Source organism: Castor canadensis, chromosome 15, assembly GCF_047511655.1.
Source record: "Castor canadensis chromosome 15, mCasCan1.hap1v2, whole genome shotgun sequence".
Lineage (NCBI taxonomy): Eukaryota > Metazoa > Chordata > Mammalia > Rodentia > Castoridae > Castor > Castor canadensis.
Window position 1 is genome coordinate 6,212,652 of NC_133400.1, and position 22,095 is coordinate 6,234,746.

General features: G+C 48.6%; 1 protein-coding gene across 1 annotated transcript in view; it reads right to left on the reverse strand.

Moving 5' to 3' along the window:
* The window catches only part of Plcg2 (phospholipase C gamma 2), a 130,565-nt gene that overhangs the window by 40,164 nt on the left and 68,306 nt on the right, over positions 1–22,095 (reverse strand). The window contains exons 8-18 of the mRNA XM_020179755.2: positions 17,005–17,048; positions 15,183–15,255; positions 11,004–11,105; positions 10,101–10,219; positions 8,797–8,882; positions 7,183–7,303; positions 3,596–3,764; positions 2,708–2,812; positions 1,244–1,333; positions 516–691; positions 200–400 (exon numbers count right to left, since the gene is read on the reverse strand). Coding sequence (XP_020035344.2) covers positions 200–400; positions 516–691; positions 1,244–1,333; positions 2,708–2,812; positions 3,596–3,764; positions 7,183–7,303; positions 8,797–8,882; positions 10,101–10,219; positions 11,004–11,105; positions 15,183–15,255; positions 17,005–17,048 — 1,286 coding nt within the window. The remainder of the gene's footprint in view (positions 1–199; positions 401–515; positions 692–1,243; positions 1,334–2,707; positions 2,813–3,595; positions 3,765–7,182; positions 7,304–8,796; positions 8,883–10,100; positions 10,220–11,003; positions 11,106–15,182; positions 15,256–17,004; positions 17,049–22,095) is intronic.

Genomic DNA, 22,095 nt, shown 5'->3' on the forward strand with positions numbered 1-22,095 from the left:
GATCAGACCAAAACTGGCCTCTGAAAGCAAAACCCAAGACCTCAGGACTATGAAGATGAAGGAGAGCGAGGGAAAAAGAGAAGAGGGAAAAAGGTAAAAGGTAATGGCTAGCATGAATCCAACAAGCAGCACACCACCCCAAATCCTGAGCCCCCTGTGCACTGAGGGGAGCGCTCATGGGGACCCCAGCAGGACCTACGGCTTGGACTCGTGCGGGTTGGGGTTGGGCACGGGGTCGGTGAGCCTCAGTTCGAACTCTGCACAGCGCAGGTGCGTCTCACGGTAGTGCTGGATGAGGGCGTAGATGCTGCTGAACGTCAGGTTGTCAGTCAGATAGTACTTCATGACTCCACCCTCCATGGTGGAGCGGATGCGGCAGTGCTGCACGCGGCCCGAGCGCCTGAGGGACAGGGATGTCATCGGTGCCAGGCCAGGCAAGCTGGAGCCAGGGCCCAGAGGGGTGGACACCACACCCGGCCACATGGCCTCTTATCCACGGATGTCAGGGGCATTACCAGAAGGACAGGGTGTAGTCATTGGGGAAGGTCTCGCTCTCCCGCACGAGGAAGGTGCCATCCTTGGCTCCCGTCTCCGCACAGTATTCCTGCAGCAGCTTTTCAGCACTTGTTCGCTTTTCTACCTTCTTGTGGAACCATTTCTCCCCAAAATGCAGCTCCGTGGGAGGAGTATCCTGGACCGCAGAGACAAGAGGCTTTTGACAGCTCCACTGCTCCTCCCTGCCTGCCGCCTTTCCCTAACATCTCCCATTTGCTGGCCTTCTGGAGTCCCGAGACATGGGGTCAGAGGTCCCCCCCAATTCAGCCCTCAATTCTGCTCTAAAGAAAGCCTGAGAGCCATATAGCACAGAGCCACAATCAAGAACCAGTGCAAAGACAGCCAGCAGCTGGAGGGGACAGGACAGGAAAGCCAGGGGTCAGGGCAGAAGAGTGGGCTACGAATCCATGTCCTCCCCAGGGAGCACAGACCGTGATCTAAGCCCAGTCACGCTCTGTAGAAAGCAGGAAAGAGCCTTGAATCTTATTGGTTAAGCATCAGGGTCAGCTAGCCAATCAGAGAGGAGCCAGTTAGGCTTTGGTACCCAAAGTGATAACTCCTTAGGGCTGAGGAGCCCCATGCCAGCCCATCGCAGGGGAAGAGAAGCCCTACAGGAGCTCTCCATGGGGCAGGGAGGCCCAGGGCCCAGCCCAGCTCAAGAAGGCAAGAGCAGCTGGGTCTCACACACCTGGGGTGGCTCCTCCTCCACAGTCTGTTCTATGTCATCACTGAAGGACAGCTTGGCATCAGCAACTGCACAGTAGTGCCGAGTCCATTTCTAAAGAGCAAAGCTGGTATTAGTGTCCCCGGAGTCCAGCCCCGTAAACTCTGGGGCTCTGGAGCCCTGCAGGGTGTCACCCCTGTGACTCACTGGGGCTTCCTCTTTCCCAGTTTCTAACAGACTGATTTCACTGAATTTGTTATCCTTTGAGACATTTCTTTTTAAAAACCACTATTTGGGGTTTCTTTTGTCATTTTCAGGACTAAAACAGTGCGTCTAATCACGGATATGACTTCATACCAAATTTCTACTGCATATGTAACACGCAGCCCTTTTATGAAGGGTGGGATCGTTTGTGTCCTCATGACTTTCTGCCTCATCTTCTTTTGAGACTGGATTTTTCAGTCAGTTGATCTAAAGACTTTTCCTGCAACATTTAATCATGACTTCACTATTTAAACGTTAACCATTTTTGTATTTATTTCTAGAAAAGACAAGGAAAAATACACTCAAATGGTCCTCTTACTAGGCTAAGGGATATGAGAAGAAGCATGGGAGCTTGAAATACCGTCCCCTCGTCAAAAATGGCAATTGTGGTAGAACCTTCCCAAGATTGGAAGACACCGGAATGGATGTGACCACCTAGACTAGGAAAAGGCTGTGTCTAGCGGTGTGAATCTGAAGATGTCCTCTGGGGCTCACATGCTGAAGGCTTGGTTGGGAGCTGGAGGCTTCTGAGAAGTGACTGGGTGGTGCAGGCTCTGACTTCATCAATGGCGAATCCATTGATGAGCGAGAGGTGGGGCCTCAGAGGAGGGAGGCCACTGGGGGACGACATCAGAGGGAATATCTTGTCCCCACACGCTTCACCCCTCTCTCTCTCTTTCTCTCTCTCTCTCTCTCAATGTCTCCCGTCCACCATGAGGGCCACTGTGCCTCACCACACTACCACCGTTCGACTTCACCACAGGTCTAGAAGCAACAGAGCCCGGGGTCTGTGGACTGAATCTCTGACACTGTGAAAATAAATCCTTAACTTATGCTCTCGGGTTGCTTTGTCAGAGCAACGAAAAGCTGTCTAAGACAGTGGACAAACTACTGGAACTGAAAACCGTCTACAAATTAGTATCATACCATTGTTACCTTTCTGACCAGATAATTGCACTATGGCTGTACAGGACATCCATATTTAAGGAAGCAGGGTGAATGACATATGGGACTTTTCTGATGATTATATGTGTGCACGTATACCATATTTATATTAAGTTATTCTTAAATAAAACATTAAAAATGCAAGAGAAAGAGTTTAATCATGAAGACAAGCCCACTTGGCTCACGGTGGGACTCCCTGAGCTCTACAGCAGGCTCCAGGAGGAGCCCGAGAGGTCAGAGGTCGACCCCATAGCAGGAGTGGGAGGGACCCGGGCCCACCTGGTCAATGGGGTCCCACATGTACAGCTCGCCCTGTTGCTTGTGCTCATCTTTCTTGTCCTCCATGTTGACATCGACATCACCTCGGGGGCCCAGCTTCTTATGCTGAGAGGAAAGAAATTCACACAGCCTGCCTCTCTCAGACCCAAATTTAAGAGTCACTGAGCTGGCAAGAATCCACCCAACATCAGTCAGTGGGTAAGCTTACATCTGCCTCTTCCCACCCTAGGGCCTTTGCACTGTCCGTGCCTTCTACCTGCCTCCTTTCACTACATTCGGCTCTGTGCTCAGTCCCCTCCTAGAAGGCACTGTCCCTACCGCTCAGCCTAAAAACGACCCACACCCCCTTCCCATCCAACCACTCTGGCTCTAATCTGTCTCGTTTTTCTTGTATTCTTGGCCCTATGTGTATCTGCTTGTCTTCTATCTTCCCTGCTAGACAATAAGCCCTGTGATGGCATGGGCTTTGTTTAGCTCCCTGTAGAGTCACTGTGCTGGAACAGCTACTTAGTAGACAGTAAGTGCTTAATAAATACACAGGGAATAAACGATACATCATGTGCCAGCATCTTACAGAGAGCCGGACAGCTCCACAGCCAGTCCAGGGGGAACAGGCTGGGCAGGGCAGCAGGAGATGCTGGGGACAGGAGGCACTGCTCTATGTGACCCCGAGCTGACAGCCACACTTCTCTGCGCTTCCCACTCCTCGTATGCAAAGCTAAGGCAATGACAATGACAACATTCACCTGGGTAGGACCTGACTACCCACTTCCACAGATGCTTGTAGGTTGGGAACCAAAGAGACCCAGTGTAGGATCTCAGGACTGGGAGTCAGGCTTAGACTCGAATTCAGAGCCTGTATGCGATGGAAGTGTTCCGGTGGTCTACCTTGATGATGACCTTCTCCCGCAGCTGGCTGGGTGAGGGCAGCTGGTCAGCACTGGCCTCCGTGGGCTTTGTCAGCAGCAGGTCACCAAACACCTCCTTGAACACCTTGGCCATGTGACGCTGCTGCTCCACACTACAGTGCTCCTCGATGGACAGGATCACCGGGAAGCTGTGGGCAGCAGGACCAGGGTTGGCTCGGGGATGCAAAGCCGGGCTCTCCCCAACTGCCCCATGGTGACCAGCCGACACCTGTCCAGGGAGGGTCCTGCACACCCCAGGACCAGAGCAGCTTCCAGCTGCTAAGTGGTCCCCCAAACTCCAGGGAGCTCTTCTGTCAACTTTCCAGTGCTCGTCATGTCCAGCTACAAACTCTACAGCATTTTATCTCAGTGCTTTTAACCCACATCTTTAAACTTACACAAAAAAGGGTTTTTTAACTTCAAACCTACAGAAAAGGTGAAAATACAGTCCAAAAAGCAGTGACATATGCATGACCTACAGTAACCAATGTTAGCATTCCCCAGTGCATCTACCAGTTTAATATATTTATTATCTTCTACACGTGTAAAGTGATTTAGAGCCGGGTGTGGTGGTGTACTCCTGTAATCTCAGCACTTGGGAAGCCAAGGCGGGCTGTGCATGTATTCAAGGTCAGCCTGTGCTGCATAGGGAAGCCCTGTCTCAAAAACCAAAACAATGAAGTATATTAGTTTTCTACATTTCTGTGTCACTTACGTCCACTTACCTGTAGCTTGTGTGTACACGTTTATATACTATTTGTATATGTGCATGTGTACCCACGTTTTGTACATGTGTATAAATCGTTCTGGTTATCTGTGGAGCTATGGTCCAAAAGTTGCCAGCAGCATTTATCAACAAACACCTGAGCCTTACTCCTAACAGGAAAACCAGAGTTAAGGTCTTTCAGCCTCTGGTCACATTTTTAACAACTAATCAGTTCAAGACCTCATTTTATGCATTTCTGCTTAGTGACACCTTACTTAACACTGAGAATGGTGCCTCACACCTGTAATCCCAGCTACTCAGGAAGCAGATGTAGGGGAATCATTTGAGGCCAGCCCAGGCCTACAAAAAAAAAAAAAAAGTTAGCAAGACCCCATCTCAATGAATAAGCCAGGCATGGTCGCACCTGCCTGTCATCCCAGCTACAAGGGAGGGTGTGGTATAGTAATCCATGCACTATTTCAAAAATAACTAAAGCAAAAGGGCTGAGGGTGTGGCTCAAACGGTAGAGCACCTACCTAACAAGCTCAAGGCCCTGAGTTCAAACGTCAGTACAGCTAAATAAATAATTTAAAAGCAAATAAAACGTGTTATTTAGTATATATTGTGGGTTCATTAGCACTGAACTTGCAGCCAACAGAGCTGTAACTCACACTGGAACAGAGCTGACCTCACACCTGCATTTTCTCCCATGGGCGTGTCACAGCCTCGTACTCAGGACACTACACGACACTTCGGCACTGTGCTTGGGGCCATTTTAAAAGGAGGAATGGCCAACCGAAGTAAAAAAATAAGAAAACCACAGCACGAGACAGATGACAAAAAAGGACACTTGTTTGCAGTGTGAGAACTGAAACAGGAAGGCGAAGCGTGGCTTTGTCCCACTGCAGCTGGGAACGTGTGCAACGGGGGGCTCGACTTCCCACCACTTTCCCCATGGCCACGAATGACCTCCATGGGAATCCAAGAATGTGATTTGATTCCAGTTCCAAATAAATTTTAGCAATTTGCAAACACAGAATCCACTGCAACACCGGCTGTGTGCATGCATCCTCTGGACACGTGTGCACGTGTGTGTCTTATCCACATCCTGCCTGACCTGAGGCACACACAGGCACGTATTTAGATTTTCTCCTGAACCATCCGAAACGAGGCACCGATATCCCCCAGGTGTATAAGAACACTCTCCTCCATGGCCACATCAGCGTCATTAATCCAGCATCACCCAAGAGATGGTCCATATTCCCCCAATCGTCAAAACAATGATACAGAGAGCTAGTTTTTATCCATCCAGAATCTATTTGAGGCTTGTGCAATGCACTCGTTATGAAGCAAAATTATTTTAAAGGTAGCTTATGTCACTACCATAAATAAGAAACCATATTACTAGGTGGAAATGAGAATAAATGTGAAAATGTCTAAAATAGAATTACTTAGGCACATTTCACCTCTAATCAATCCCAGTCCCACTCATCCTGGGCAGCAGAGACCTAAGGAAGCCCTGGTCCGGACCCACACACCCTACAAGAACCACCAGCTAAAAATCTTCCAGAACAAAGTAGTAAGTCTGGTACCAAAACTCAACTGGCAGCCAGCCATAAGCTAAATGGGTGATGCTTATGATCTTTTTAAAAACTTACCCTCAATATGAATAGACATCCATTTTCCTGAGAAAGTAATAGATTTGATTGCGGGGTTCTAGCCCTGTAGGTGTCCAGTGATTCCAAACCCATTTCAACCAGGAAAAAAAATTCCTGGAGCTCTGCCTAAGACAATGCTGGGGAAGAGCAGCAGCTCACACCACACGTGCCTGCTCCCCGGGAGCCAAAGCGAGCTCCCCAACAAAGCCTGCCTGCAGCTTGGGCCTTGACTGCCCCCAAGGCCCAGGTGTCCCCAGGGTGGAGCTACTGGGACAGAATGGAACCTTTGGGAGGTGGAGCCTACTCTGAGGTCCATAGGTCATCAGGGGTGTGCCCGTGATGGGATCTGTGACACCCTTCTCCTCCTTCTTTGCTCCTGGCTTATGTAAGTGGTCTTGCTCTGTCATGTACTCCCGCCACTGCTTCATCACAGGCCCAAAGCAATGGGGCCAACCAGTTATGGACTGGAACGGCTAACACTGAGCCAAAATCAACCTTTTCTTTACAATTTAATTATCGCACATATTCTGTTAGAGTGACAGGAAGCTGACAAGGTGTAACCAGCAATTTCACCATGTCGATGAATACTGAGCCCTTTGGGACTTCACCGACTGCAGGAGGTGGCACAAGAGAAGCCTAAAGCTACATCACTACTACAGCTATGATAAACATGAAGGAGGCTGCACGAGGCACTGTGTGCACTGATTGAAGGGTTTCCTGACAAGCGGGAAAAGGACAAACATAATGTCACTGTCTCCAATGCCACTCCTCCACCCAGCTGCAGGAACTCAGGTAGCAAGTACAATAAAAACAACGGATCCTATTTACTGAACACTTAGTGTATCCCGGGCTCAACGTAAGCACTTCACCTATAGCGAGCGTCCCATTAGTCATCCCCACGGTGCAGGGAGGGCACCCTGTTATCTAAGATGTAGGAACCACAGCACGGAGCTGTAAGTGCCAAGCCCAACTGGTAAGGAACAGATCTGGATTCAAGCTCCAAGAGAGGGACTCCAGAATCCATTCTTGTTCCACTGAGGCCACAGGGAGCCCCTTGCCAGTCTTGGCAATGGCTTCAACTAAGATGGGGCTCAGCCCCTGGAGTGTGGGGGACGAGGGTGATGTGTGTGTGTGTCTGTCTGTCTACCCAACCCCAGCTGCATTCCCCTTAAATGTAAACCACCTGGAAACAAGCCAGCTGACCTGGAGGCGACAAAGGCATGGTCTCTGATGGCCTGCACAACATCATCAAACTTGATCTTGGTGGTCCGTGTCCAGCCGTGGTAGATGATGGGCTTCCCGTCCGGCCCGTCCCAGCAGTCCACTGAAGGGAGAGGGGGGGCTCCTGAGCACCAGCAAGCACGTCCCCCCAGGGCAGACATGCTCAGAGGCCGAGTGTCGTGAAGTCAGGCCCCAGTGCCCACACCAGCTCCATTCCCAGGGCTTAGAGGGCCACCGCCATGAACATGCTGGTTGACATGTGCACACGTGGTTACCAACACGCTAATCCACGCAAGAGAAATTTCTCCAAGAGAAGCTAATGCGAATTGCTTTTTTCCTAATTAGATACTCATAATGCCTTGTATTTCCTGACATCAGCTGTTTAAGCCTTGGCTTGCCTTTTTTTGCCAGTGGAAATAGCGCAGAGCAATGAGAACCTTCTCAAGGTTCCTGGGAAAATATGCAAACAGACGAGATTATGGAGAAGGTGAATAACCCCCAGATTTTCATCCCCCAGAGGGAAGCAGAGCTGACAGCTTCTAACTTCATTTTTTTCACGGTTGCTTTTGCCCCAGGGGAAATGCATAAACTAGAGAGAATTTGTGGAATGACGGCCTCTAAACTCTCATACCACGATGAGTGTGTGATAACACTGGGGCCTGAATCAGCAGTGTGCACCTTTTCCCAATCAAGTGCCCTGCTATGGCTTGTACGTGTCTCCCAAAGGCCATGTATTAAACACTCGTCCCCAGGGTGGCAGTATTGGGGTGGGTGGGCTCTTCAGGGGTGGGGCCTAGTGGGAGGTCTCCAAGTAGTTTGGGGGATGTCTTTGAAGGAGATCGTGGAACCCCAGCCTCTTCCTCTTTTACTTCTTAGATCATGATAGAAGCAAGCTTGTTCTGCCACACTCTTTCACTACACTGTGACTCATCAGAGGCCCAAAGAAATCCCTCCCTTCCCCTACAGATCCAGAACAGTGAGTCAACACAAACCTTTGTCTGTTACAAGCTAACTGCCTCAGGTTTTTTGCTAGAGTGACAGGAAGCTGACTACTACGTGCACCTATGAGCCTTTGCTGGTAAGAGTGAGTCTGGAAAGGAAAGAGCCAAAGAAGTGGCTAGAAAGGAGGAGAGAAACAAGGCCTCTGCCATCTGCCCAGCCACAGACGCCACCCGTCTGTCCCTTTCATAGTTGCTCAAAGGACCCCCACCCCCACAGGTGATAGGCAGTACCTGGGTGTAGAAACCAGTGCTAAAACTAGAGGGTGTTGATTTGCCTTCCTCTGGATAATCCAGGAACCTCTGCTCCTGCCTGCCCACCCATCTGCCAGACGCTCACTGGATCAGGACACCTTCTACATGTCCAGGATCAGTGCCTGGCCAGGCACAAAATGGCACTCCTTGTCTCAGGGACAAGTGTCTTCTAAGAAAAAGTCCCAGGCCACATCCCTCACTACAGAAGCTTTCCAGCACCAGGTTTCCCGGGCCTGTCCCGCCCACCCCCCAATGTTCAGGTCTTTAAAACAAAGCAAGGAGCAAGTACAGAGTTACACAGCTCAACCCACTGTGTCACCTCTGCGGGGACAGAGCTACTTACACTCAATGCAACGGCAGCCCAGACGCAAACAGCGGATGTATGCTTCTGTGGATGACTCGCTGCGCAACTGATCACCCGTGAGGTACCTGCACGGGAGAGGGAGGTGGCCGTGTGGAGACAGCCCTGCGTCTCAGGGCAACCTTGGGGAAACCTCTGAAGTCCCCAAGGGCCTGGGCTCTCCCAGTCCAGAAACAGCCCAGGCTAAGATCTGGGCCACACACAGTGGTCTTGAGCCTTAGGACGCAAACAGCAAGCACAAGGGCGGGTGGACACAGCGTGTTCTTTCTAGAAGACCTTGTCAAAGGGTGCCAGGAGCAAGGAAGAGGCAGATGGTAATTAACGACTCTCCATGGCTGCCCACTGGACCTCTAGAAGGTGTCCTGATCCAGTGAGAGTCTGGCAGGTGGGTGGACAGGCAGCAGTGGAGGTTAGTACTGTAAGAACACACAGGTCCTCATTTCACTCTCAGGGTTCCGGACCAGCACAGATTATCCTGTAAACAGCTCCAGCAAAACTGACATAAAAATACTAATTTTTACTCTTGCCTCCTCACCATGCCCCCCCACCCCTTAAGGGTTCATGCTCCTTAACGGTCTTCAAAGCTTGGTAGAATCCACCATTTTAAGACACAAACTCTCCAAACGACAGACATGGTGGGAAAGATAGAACCATGCAATCAATCTGCCCAGAAAAAGATCTTTCCTTCTGAAATTCCTAGAGGATGATGAACCCAGGGGCCATTCTCAGTCCCCACATCTGGGATGACACCTAGAGAAGTAGCAACCTCCAGCAGTCTGGGGGCCTCCAGTTGGCCCTACTGGCCTCCGTTCTGTGCTGTGCTCAGGGCAGCCGTACAGCCTCTCCTCACTGCCTCTGCACAGGCTTCTCTGGAGCCCTCCTCCCCGCCTTGCTCCCCTGCTCATGGCTGTCACTCAGCAGAGGTCTTCCCCTCCGAGCACAGGAGGGCAGGGCTCCTCTTGTTTTGCTTACTACCAAATCCTCAGCACCTGCCAATCACAGGGACAGCCCCCGGTAGGTGCTTCATAAATGTCAGCTCAGTGGTTAACAGAATCGCTTTGCTATGCCACCAGGAGATGCTCAAACTGTGAAAAACCAGCTTTGCTGTTTTGCCTTTTAGGACCACAGGTAAAGGATTGTCTCTCCTGGGAAAGGAAGCTGTGATCCCCCACCTCTTCTAGAAGCTTCTGAGCAATGTGGCACACACTCTGTGCCCCTTCACAACAGTCCTTGCCAGGCCAGGCCAGTGCACTGCCCAGCCGTCCTGCGCCCATCACAAAGCTCACGTGTTGTGGGACGAGGAGATCCAGTAATGTGACAGGGGGTTGTTCATCTCCTGCATGTCCACCGAGTCATACTTCTCATCCCAGATGCTGTTCTCTCGTGAAAACAGGTATGTGAGGAACTGAAAGAGACAAACACAGAATCGTGGTGTGGCAGGAGGGATGGCATCTGGTTATTTCTAATTCACACTCAGGGACAGGGGGATGGGGGTAACCAACAGATGGTCACCAGACCTTGGTGACCCAGGATTACTATAAAATGGCTCAGACAGCAACAGGCCCTGTCAACACAGATACTGTCCTGAACCTGGACAATATCTTCCTTTCCAGTGTTTACCCCAAAATATTTGATGCTTTTAAGAATATTTGCTTCCTGTACGGAAGTTTTAAGTCATAACAGTAACTAAACATCTGTGAGTCCACCACCAACTTAAGAAACAGAACATCAAAGGGACAGGAAATTTCCTATCCGTGTTCCAAGTCCTTTGGGGAGAAAAAAAAAAAATCAGACGTGTGAGTGACCTGGGGTACATTCTACTGCTCAGGAGCAGCCTCACATGGGGACGGTGTCCCCCATGTCCTTCCTGTTCTAGGCAAGGTCAAACACTGTCATTTCCCCCTCACTGGACCATAAATCTTTGCATTTGGTTTCTGTTTGTACTGGCTGTTCTCTCCCTGGTGACAGATGCTCTCTAGTGGTGAAATCGATAAACCCACTCAGCAAACTCAAAGGAGGGTGAGGGAAAGGAAAAGGTGGGTTAATCCAGAACCTGGAAAAAACACTCCAGATGAAGCTGCTCTGAAGGTGTCTAATAGCAATGTCCTCTGATGGAAGACACAGAAAACAACTTCAGGGCACACAGGCAGCCATGAGTCAAAAAGCGAGTAGGAGCCTAACCCACTCACCTCGTCCACAAACAAGAAGGGCTCTGCTGTTTCCCTCATTGTGTCGTCAATGAACTTGGTCATCCTCTCCCGGACTTTGCTTATGTCCTGTGCCCAAAGCTCCTTAAAATGACAACAAGAACAAGAAATCACCAAAAAAGGTAACTGACAAAACTCTCATCTCTCAGGTCCACCCAGCTGCAGTCAAAGAACAAAGCTTCGACCAACCAATTTTAAATCCACCACCATGCCCTGTGGTGTGGCCTTTTGCCTATGGTCACCAAATGTCTTCTGCAAAGCACCAGAAAGTAAATATTTGCTACTTCTTGGGCCACACAACGGTAGCTGTTGCAATCACTCAACTCCAAAAGCAGTCACAGACGATACATAGGCAAATGGGCATGGTCTGCGTTCCAATAAAACTTTATTTACAAAAACAAGTGGTGGGCCGCATGTGACCCATAGGCTATAGTTTGCCAATGCCCGCCTTGAACTAGCTCATTGCACGTATTAGCATGAAGCACTGTGGAACACAGTGGTTATGTCAGCCTGCCAGGGTTACTCGCCTGGCTGGTTCTCTCCTTCTACCGTGGATAACCTTGGGCAAGTGACATGCCCTTGTGTGCCTCCTCACTCATGAGACAGGAATGATAACAGTAGTCAGTGCGTGGAGTTTCAGGGAGAGACCACGTGAAATAGGTCACGTGCAAACACGGCACCTGGTACACACAAAGCACTCCACTCATGGCAGTGGGTGTGAATGATTCTCCTCCTCCCATACTCATTAGAACTCTGCAAGTCATACGTTGTCACTGTCATTTTAGAGATAAGGACACAGAAGCCCAGGACTCTCACATAACGCTCCCAGGTTCACACAGCTCGTGAGTAGCAGAGTCCGAGTTCCAAAGAACTAAACTTTGGAAAACAGAATGTAATCACAGGGCTCTGAAATCTACAAGGCCAGCTCCATAACAGCCTCTGCGCAGTCTTAGAAATTTCAGAAGCCCTTTAGAAAAAGAAGACATAGCACAAAGTAGCTGGGTGTACTGTGTTCCCCTCCAGGCCCCGAAACCTCAAATGATCATCGGCAAAGGGGACGAAATGTGACACACGGATCCACCCTGACTAATGCTTTCTGGGTTTCAAATGTTCGTTAACCTCTATCCTTACAGATAATAAAATAAACGTGCTGTCAGAGGAGGATGAGGGAGAGAACAGAACAGTCAAGGACAGACACAAATGGGGTAGTGAAACCCCACCTCGCCAGCACAGGGGTGCAAAACCACAATGAACCTTGCGGTCAACTCTTACAAATCAACCTGGAACAGGTACACAAAACAGGCAGGAGGCTGCAGAACAGAGGGTCCCTTCAATAGAGGAGTGTCGAAAACTTTGAATACTACAACTCAAATTGATGCAGAATATTTGGTGAAAACTCCTTGCCTGGCATCCCAAAGGGGCAGGGCACTCCCTCCCTCCTTCCCCCACAAGGATTTTGCTTTTGTTAAAAGGCACAGTCTCTTGGATAATATCACCCAGATATTAGCTGGCTGGCTGGGCAGAGATCTTCTGCCTGGAGGAGATTAAAATGCCAATATTCTAGAGACTGAAAATGCTTCCACGTGGTGTGGGGTATTACGCCAGGCACTTATGCAAACAACACAGCTTGCTGATGAAAATAAAAACATGGCGATTCAGTCAACACCAGGCACTGACTGTGCTAAGCTCTTTTCCTGTACCGACTTGCCTTATACTCACCACGACCCCTGGAGGTACATGCTGTTCCCCATGTTAGATAAATGGGTAAACTGAGGCCTCCAATGTTAAGTAACGTGACCCAATGATAAGCTCCAGACCCAGGCCTATCATTCCTGGGGGCTGACATTTGACCCCTCTCTATAGTGCCACCTAGTCACCCAAGATCGTCCTGGGGTCCCCTTAACCAGTCTCCTGATGAAAATTTAGATTAGTTTCAAGTTTTCATCCCTATTAAGTGCTGCCTTTATTTTCTCAAGATAAGTACCTGGGAGGGTGACTTTTTAATCCAAGTACATACATCTTTATTAAAGTTTTCATTTTAACTGCATAGAGCCAAAGTTCTTTCTAGAAGACTTATCATAGTGACATGCAAGTACCCATCACCCCAAATGTCACACAGATGCATAAGGGCAGTTGGGTTCTGGTCCCCAGAGACAGAGATCACTCCTGCACTTTTCTCCTGACTCCTAAGGGCCGCCCAGCAAAGGGGCCAGTTTTGGAGAAACCTGTGATTCTCCCTGGAATAAAGTTGATGACCACTAGGTGGCGCTAAATCTATGCACTCAAGTTCGCCTGCATATAAGTGAGTTCTGGGATAAAGAAAGAACACGGTGAGTAAGAAAACTGCACGATGTCTCTCTCTTTACCCTACTCTTCTGCCAGCACAGAACCTAGCATGTACCTATGCCCAGAAAGATGCATTTCTGCCTTTATTTAGCCTGCTCTCCATCACTTTCATTCAAGCCCCCACTCGGGGAAGGCACGCCGCCTACACTCGCATCAAAATCCTCATCCAGGGGGTGGCGGCAGGGGGGAGAAATAAACCAAGCCTTGTATGCACATATGAATAATAAAAGAAAAATGAAAAAAAAAATCCTCATCCACCACGATCAACGCACCAGGCTAGCGGCCACCACAGTGGCTGGCTCTGTGCTGTCATCGGCAGTCACTAGCTTCTCTGCAGTCAGTGAACTCAGACATGCCTGGGTACTGGCGGACGCTAGGAAACTGTTATGTCAGATGTAACAGGATTATTACGGCTCTGGTTTAATAATAAAACCCTGTCCGTGAGTGGGACATGCTGAAATACTTACAAAGGAAAGGTAGCAAAGTCTGGGGTTCACTTAGAATTCTCCAGCAAAGGAATGAAATAGGGAAAAGGCCAGGAAGACACATGGGTGTGTAGATGAAAGGCAGGTGAAGCAATATGGCAAAAAGTTCCTGAGTTTTCATCTGAACCACGGGTACAGGTGGTTCATGTTCCCTGTCTGTCCACTTTGCATGTGTTTGAAATGTTCAGCAACACAGGTTTATAAAAATGTAAGTGAGCTCAGTTTTGCTGTGAACCTAAAATTGTTCTGAAATATAAAGTCTGTTTTTTACAAAAGGCTTTAGCAAGGGAAAATCATTAAGACTCTGATGACATGAAGACAAATTTTAAATATACGTTAGTAACCATGCCGTACAACATACTCATGTGTGTACACATCTATTACAGTCCCCTCACCCCCCGCCCCAAATTTCAAGAAGTGGAAACAGACAGGTTAAGCCACCTGCCCAAGGCCACACAGCTGGTAAGAGGATTCCAGCTTCTCACATCAGCACTACTGACATAAGGACCAGGTCCTTCTTTCTGTGGGACTGTTCTGCACACCATAGGCTGTTTAACAATGTCCCACCTCTACCCACCAGATACTGGCTGTATCCCCCAGACCAAACAAGTCTCCAGACTCTGCCAACATCTTCCAAGGGAAGCTTCATGCCATGGAAAACCACCATCCAACACAAAACTCCTTCCAGGGCTTGGAGTCAACACGCAGATGCTGTCCACAGAGGACATCTGTGCGTCTCATCCCCCAGAGGACCTGAAGGCTCTGTCAGTCTAGTCATATCCTCCCACCAGCCAGGGACAGCTCCGAGGCAGAGGCCCAGAGGTGACATGGAAGAAGCTGACACCAGCCAGGTGAGGGCCTGTCCAACTCAGTCCCTCACCTACCCATCCTGCTTTGGAATATTCCATTCTTGCCCCTCCTCAGTGTGAGCCCAGAAAGGGGTCCACATGAGGCCAGGAGTTTGAGATAGCAAAGTGGCATTTGTAGCCAGGCACCAGTGGCTCATGAGTATAATCCTAGCTCCTTGGGAGGCTGAGACTGGGAGGATCGCAGTTCGAGGCCAGCCAAAGCAAATAGTTTGCAGGACCCAATGTCCAAAATAACCAAATCAAAATGGACTGGAGGTGTGGCTCAAGTTGTACAGCACCTGCTTTCAAAGTGTGAAGCCCTGAGTTCTAATCCCAGACCCATCAAAAAAAAAAGTGGAATTTGTCACAGTCTAAAGTCCCCAGCACCTCTGAGGCTGCCAAGTGTTCTATGCCAGCTGGTGCCAGGTGAGCATGGGAGACCCCTGCAGCTCCCACAGTCCCCTGCTCCACTGTCTTCTCACCTGCTGCTCATGTAAGAGAAACCTCTGGAAGTCCTGCAGGTACACCACAGAGGCATCCGGCCGGTCCGTGTTCCTGCCCTCAGAGAAAGGGAAAACAGTTAGAGAGGGCCATTCAGCAAGGGGTCCACCTCCACCCAGCTCCCCAACCCTCACTGTGCCAGGCACTGGGCTGGCCCATGTGAAGACACAGGGCAGTGACACCCAGGATTCAGAATCTCAGGGGACAGGGCCCCCGACTCTGTGTCCAGCTGCTCCAGGGTAGTTCTGGCTGTCTGAAGTCTGAGGAGGTCCATGAAGTGTGGCTGTGGAAAAGGAAGAAGAACCAAGCAACAGAGACCAAGAGAGCAAGAGACGAGGACAGGCAGGGGACACTAGGAAACAGTCCAGAGGGTCCCCGCCCCAGATGTGGAGGCCAGGAAGGCTGTCAGAGGCATCAAATCCCAAAGAACCCCAAAGAACCAGGTCTCAGCCAGGAGGAGGAGGAAAGAGTGGCAGCAAAGGGCCCAGAGGAAAAGAGATGAAGGAAGGAAGCAGCAGAGGGAGGGAAGGAGGCAGGGACAGGGGGAACACATGGCCACAGCGGGCACAGCAGGTCCCAGGACAAGGTCAGACCTAGAGCCCATTTATCAGGAGATGACCCTGGATAAGGCAAAGGCCAGAGCCCAGGGACCTCCTCAGAAGCCACAAGCCAGGGTCTGCCGAACCTGGGGGGTTCTGAAGATGGGGAGATATGGGCTGGAGCATGCAAGAGGCAGCCAGGGAGCAAACAGAGACCCCTCCTCCTGGGGGGGAGTCCTTCACCCCAAATCCAGGCAGGACCCTGTGGAATGACAGCAGCAGGAGAGAACATTTGCAGCTACCAAAAAAATTAAAAATAAAGTAATGGGCTCATGCCAGGCTGGCCCGCACCAACACTGGTGTCCAGGGGAGGCGTATTCTGCAGAACGGAGCTCGCCAGGGAAACGAAGTGTGGCCCCAAGCAGCGGGGATGAGGAGAGAAGGTCTCCTTCATCATGGGGGAAATGGGTCTGAAGCTTCTCCCTTTACTACACATTCAGGTTCCACTACTCTGTTGTCTGTAATCATGGCTCCATTTTTAACATTCCTTCTCTCCAGCCTCACCATCTCCCCTAACCTTCTCCTTAAAAAACTGCAAAATAGTGACAGAGGGAAAGTCACTCAACAGTGGGGGCTCAGTCTACAATGCCACAGGACATTCTTTAGGTTCCATTGATATCCTAGAAAACACGTCTCCCAGTTAGACAGGCTTGGGAAACACAGGACATCTTACAAATCTCCTACTTGGGACACTGTGAAGCATAGAAAAGGTCCTGACAAGTCCTGCAGCAGTGCCTTTTAATAGTATCTCTCTTTCTCTCTCTCTCTCTCTCTCTCTCTCTCTCTCTCTCTATATATATATATATATATATATATATATATATATATATATATATATGCCCTTAACGTCAACACAATAAGCACCACGTGAAGCACTGTATACAAGCCAATTTATTTTTAATTAGTAAAACTTGCTTAACTGGAATTTCCCTGACTTGTTTAACGATTATCACTCTAAATTTGGTTTTTAAAAAAAGCTTACTATCTTGTCAAGTTCCATGGAGCACACTCCAGGAAGGAGGCCCGAGGTTCTCAGGCTCCTCTACAAAGCCCTGTGGACTGTCCTCCCACGCTCCATAATCCACTGTTACCCATGCTCCAGGCACATGGTGGCCAGTCCCCCAATACACAGACCCTCCTGGAGGCCAGCTGGACAGAAGGACACCGCTGCCCTGAATGGCATAACACATAAGAAGTAACTCACCCCAGGATGAACACAGAGGAGTCCTTTTTGAACTCGTCCAGTATCTAACATGGAAAACACGCATAAAATAAGATTAGACAAGTCATGCAATGCCAATGAGACTTTTGTTGTTAAGGCATGGTGACACACGCATGTAATCCTGGCACTCAGGAGGCAGAGGCAGGAGGATGGAGAGTTCCAGCCCAGCCTGGGTCACAGAATAAGACCCTGTCAAAAAACCAAGGGCTGTACTGCAGAGGAGCTAATACAGAAACCTTAGAGTGACAGAGGTCAATTTGGGAAGGTGACCGGAAAGGAGTGAAGAGGTCAGGTAGAGATGAATCAATTCGGGTTGTAATACACTTGTTCATGGAAGCAATGCTAGGAATCTCTCTGCATAGCTATCCTTATCTCAACTAGCAAAAACGCTTTGTCTTTCTTACTATTGCTTATGTCTTCTCTTCAAAAAAATTGGAGAAAAGGGCAGAACAGGTTCTGCCTGGAAGCAAGGGGCGGGGAGAGATGGGGTGAGGGGAATGGACGGGGGGGGGCGGGGGGGGAGCAGGAATAAATGGCCCAAACAATGTATGCACGTATGAATAAATGAATAAAAAAAAAAACAAGAGCTGGAGTAAATACATGAAGAAGTGTTCAATTTCCCTGGTTACAAAAGAGATGCAAATCAAAACAACACTCAGATTTCATTTCACCCCAGTTAGAATGACCAGAATCAAGGGTAGAAACAACAAATGGTGGTGGGGATGTGGGGAAACAGGAATCCTTATACACTGCTGGTGGGAATGCAAATTAGTACAACCACTATGGAAAGCAGTATGGAGATTCCTCAAAAACTAGAGATAGAACTGCCGTATGATCCAGTGACACTGCTCCTGGGCATCTCCCCAAAGAAACGCAAGTCAGGATACAATGGAGACACTTGTACACCAATATTCATCACAGCACCATTCACAACAGCCAAGCTATGGAAACAACCCAGGTGCCCTACAGCTGATGAATGGATCAAGAAAATGTGGTTCATATACACAGTGGAGTTTCCTTCAGCCGTAAGGAACAATGACACGTGGTTTGAAGGTGAATGGATGCAACTGGAGGACATCGTGTTAAGTGAAGTAAGCCAGGCTCAGAAAGACAAAGGCCGCGTGTTTTCTCTCATACGTGGAAGACAGATGCAAAAGATAAACATGTACACAGAACCAAGCATGATCTTGCACAAACTCAGATGCAGAACATGACTGTAACAGTGGAGCAGCTCCATGGAACTCAGGGAAGGAAGGAAAGGAAAAGAGAATGGCAGAGCATCAGCAATGTCGTAAACATCACATCTGTGCAGGTAGAGGATACAAGGATGGGTACTGAAAGCTGTTGAAAATGGGGGGTGGAGGTAAAGGGGTGAGAGAGAGTAACGGAGGGGGTTGAATGTACCAAAGTAAAGTATACCCACATTGGGACACCCCTTTGAACATCAGCTTAGAAATTAATAATGAAAGACATGACTGAAAATAAGTATAATGTATGGGTGTGGGGGTACTGGAGGGGGTGAAAGAGATTAAGGTGAGGGAATATGGTGGATGGACTTCATATACCTACGTGAAATAGAACAAAGAAACCTCTTGCAATTGCTCTAAGTGGGGCGGGGAGGAGGTTGTGTGGGGAGAGAGGATGGGGGCAATCTAACCATTGTACAATTAAGCCTAATTAGAACTGTCACTATGAATCCCCCCCCCCGTATGATAGCTATATCCTAATGAAAAGAAGGAGAACATGGTTGATGTACTTTGTATACAAAAGTGAATATAGAATTTATAAACTGGAAACCACCATAAGAAAGGGACTAAGGTAGAAAGAAGAAAAACAGAGGAGATGAACCAAATCAGGCTATACCACATATAAACACAGAAGTGGCACAAGGACACGCCCCATGTAGCTATCTTAAACAACCAAAAATGTCATTTTCATTTTCTTCTTTTCTTACACAAAATCAAAGAACAAGTCTTGCTTGGAGGTGGGGGGGGGGTTGGTACCAGTGCAGGGGGTAGTGCAGGAGGGGGAAGGTAAAGGAAGGTAAATATTGTGCAAATACTGTGTACACATGTGTGTAAATTGAAAAATGAGACCTGCTGAAACTGTTCCAGGAATGGGGGTGATGAAGGAGAATGGTGGAGGGGGTGAATTCAACTATGATATATTTGATATATTGTAAGAACTTTTGTAAATGCTACAGTGTACCCCTACCCAGCACAACAATAAAAAAAATGCCTAGCATGTGCAAGATCCTGGGTTCGAGCCCCAACATGGCAAAAAAAAAAAATCAATGTAACTCATGTTAATTGTAAATATTCAAATACAATAAACTTCTGAAGCAAAGATTCTCATCTGAATCCTAAGAAGCAATAGCTCACAGTAACTGATAAATTTCCTTCTAGAATTTGTTCCATGGATATTCATTTAACTATCTGTGAACTATCATTCACAACTCTCAATTTTTTACTGTTGTTTCCAGCTGTAGCTGTTATTCTGCAACTCCAAACAGCTCTGCCTCACTATTTTGAAACCCTCACTGTATTTCACACTGTGTAGGTCCTTAGTTTTCTGCTATAATACCCAGTGCTGTAAGAATTCCCATGTGTGCACACGTGCTCATCCTGGCCCATCACACCGGTCTCTCTGCAGGGCATGCTCCTAGAATGAAAGCCACTGTGCAGTTCGCACATTTGCTTCCACAGACTTTGCCAGGTTCCTCTCAAAATGGCCATGAGATGGGTGACCCCATCAGAGCACACGTCCATTCCTGCCAACCACTGCTGCACTTCAAATCCTCCCTATTTCAAAGGCAGCCTCTCTGACATTCAAATTCAAGAGTAAGAAGTCAGTGCTGGCTGTCCTTGGTGGCTGACAGGCTGATGGCTGATGTCATGAAGGAGCCTTGGAGCATCATCCCCCTCCCCCCCACTTCTGCTCACACTAGCTGAGCATGTGCCCTGGCTTGCACACACATGTGCACACACACATGCACACACTCCTCATCTGTTTCTAGTTACCAGACTCAATAACGCTGTGACTGTGTGATGACTTAAGTAATTCTGGGCAGAAGTGAAGACAAATGCCAAAGACATAAAACAGCTTCTGCTCCAAATGACCAGATCCTCCTGCCAAAGTCCGTGGAGTCCAAGATGCTATGTGGCATGGCAGTGTTCTAGAAAGGGAGCCCACAGGCCTGGCAAAGTGTAGGGTCCCCTCAGTTTACACCCACGTGCATTCTTGTCTAGAAAGATGCCGCATTGTTCTTATCTAGGTCACCCAGAGAGGGCAAAGGCTCCTCTTCCAGACAATCTCAGAAGTAGTTCCTTTCTTTTATGAATAATTTACATATTTCTTAAGAGGGCTTGGTTTCAGATGCTGTTTGTCCTCTTAGCTCACCACAGTCAACACAGTGTCAAACGCATGGCCATGGAGGTTGTGTGGTTAGGTCCCACCTAACAAGGGGACAAGGGTGTGTGTTGGGTCCCTCGAAACTGTGAGCAGCATCTGTGAGCCCATCCATCCCGGCGGGGGTGAGGTCAGGGGACTCATCTGTTGTATTAACCACAGTGCCCTCTCGGGTCATGCAGACATCTGTTGGAGGGATTGGATGAGTGAGTAAAATAAGGAATTAAGTTCACTTTCTCCTGCAGCTAAAAGATTACAAGGAAGGGACGCACTACAAGGAAGGCGCCATACCAGGGCCAGGAGGCTCTGAGGACAGACAGATGGGTTCTCCCCAGTGGCTGGACACAAATGCACTCTGAGAGCTGGAATTCACCCCACAGCTCGGTGCACTTAGCAGGTAGGAGCAATGTGGTCCCAGGAGAACAAGGGCAAAATCAGCACGGTAGAAACATCAACCAAAGCCAGCTCACAACAGGTTTCACTGGTAACTTCTGCACTATGGACCCTCCTCACTCCCAGCCATGGCCAGCTAGAATAACCTGCACCTCTGCCAAAGTATGTTCCCAAAAAGCTCACACCCGCATGCAGCTGGAAGAGCAATCCCTGGACATCTGACTGACTTCGGGATCACAGGTCCAGCCACAGGCAGTTCTGCAGGCTTCCTAATTTTCTTTTTCTTTGTAATCATCTTCTGCTTTTACAGAGAGAGCACTCCAACCACCAGGGACTTCACAGTTTCCACTAAGATGTAAATGTGAAGCAGTAACAAATTGAGTACTCAATTAAAAATATGGATAAAGCGATCAAATATCTAAGGACTTGCTTCAGAATCAATGGGAAGGAAGGAAACGGCCAAGTATAGGTATGGTGGTGCACGCCTGTAAACCCAGAACTCAGGAAGCAGAGGCAGGAGGACGGTAAGTTCAAGGCTAGCCTGAGAGACACAGAGAAACCCTGTCTCCAAAGAAAACAAAAAAGTAAGATGGCCATGTTGGTAACTAGTGGCGCTGGCTCCCAGGAACACAGAGTGATTGTACTATTCTAGTCTACTATGTATGTTTGAAATCATTCTTAGTGCAAATGTGTTAAGAATCAACAAGAAGTATCAGTGGCTAGGCATCAAAGTTGGGCAGGATAACTGAAATCCTAGCTCTGCAGCTTACCAAGGGCGCAGCCTCAGAGCCTCAGTTCCTTCATCCAGAAAGTGGGGCTAAAACACCTTTTTCAAAAGGCTCTGAGAACAATCAAGTACTTGCAAAATCCTTAGCACAAAGCCTGGCTTATAGTCCACCCTAGGAAATGTCAGCAATTATCTGCACTAATAATATTACTGTAACCTAATTAGATGTATATTTCCTCACCAGGGAGGTGTCATATCACGAAATTATCACCTACCTTCCTTCCTGCTGCTGTCAAACCTTTGAAAAGCTGGAGGCCTAAGAGCTGCAAATGTAGATGGGTGGTTAGACACAAGGAGGAACTGGCAAACTCAAGTTGGAAACCAGGTGTCTACCGCTAAGCATCAACCTACTCCCTAGATCTGAGGTCATGAGACACCATGACTGTTCCGTGTCCCCAAGGAACCTGAGAAATCCAACCAATTCCTACCCCCATTCACAAGGATAAGCTTTTCTCTTCCAGGAGCTTGGAAGCAGAACAACATGG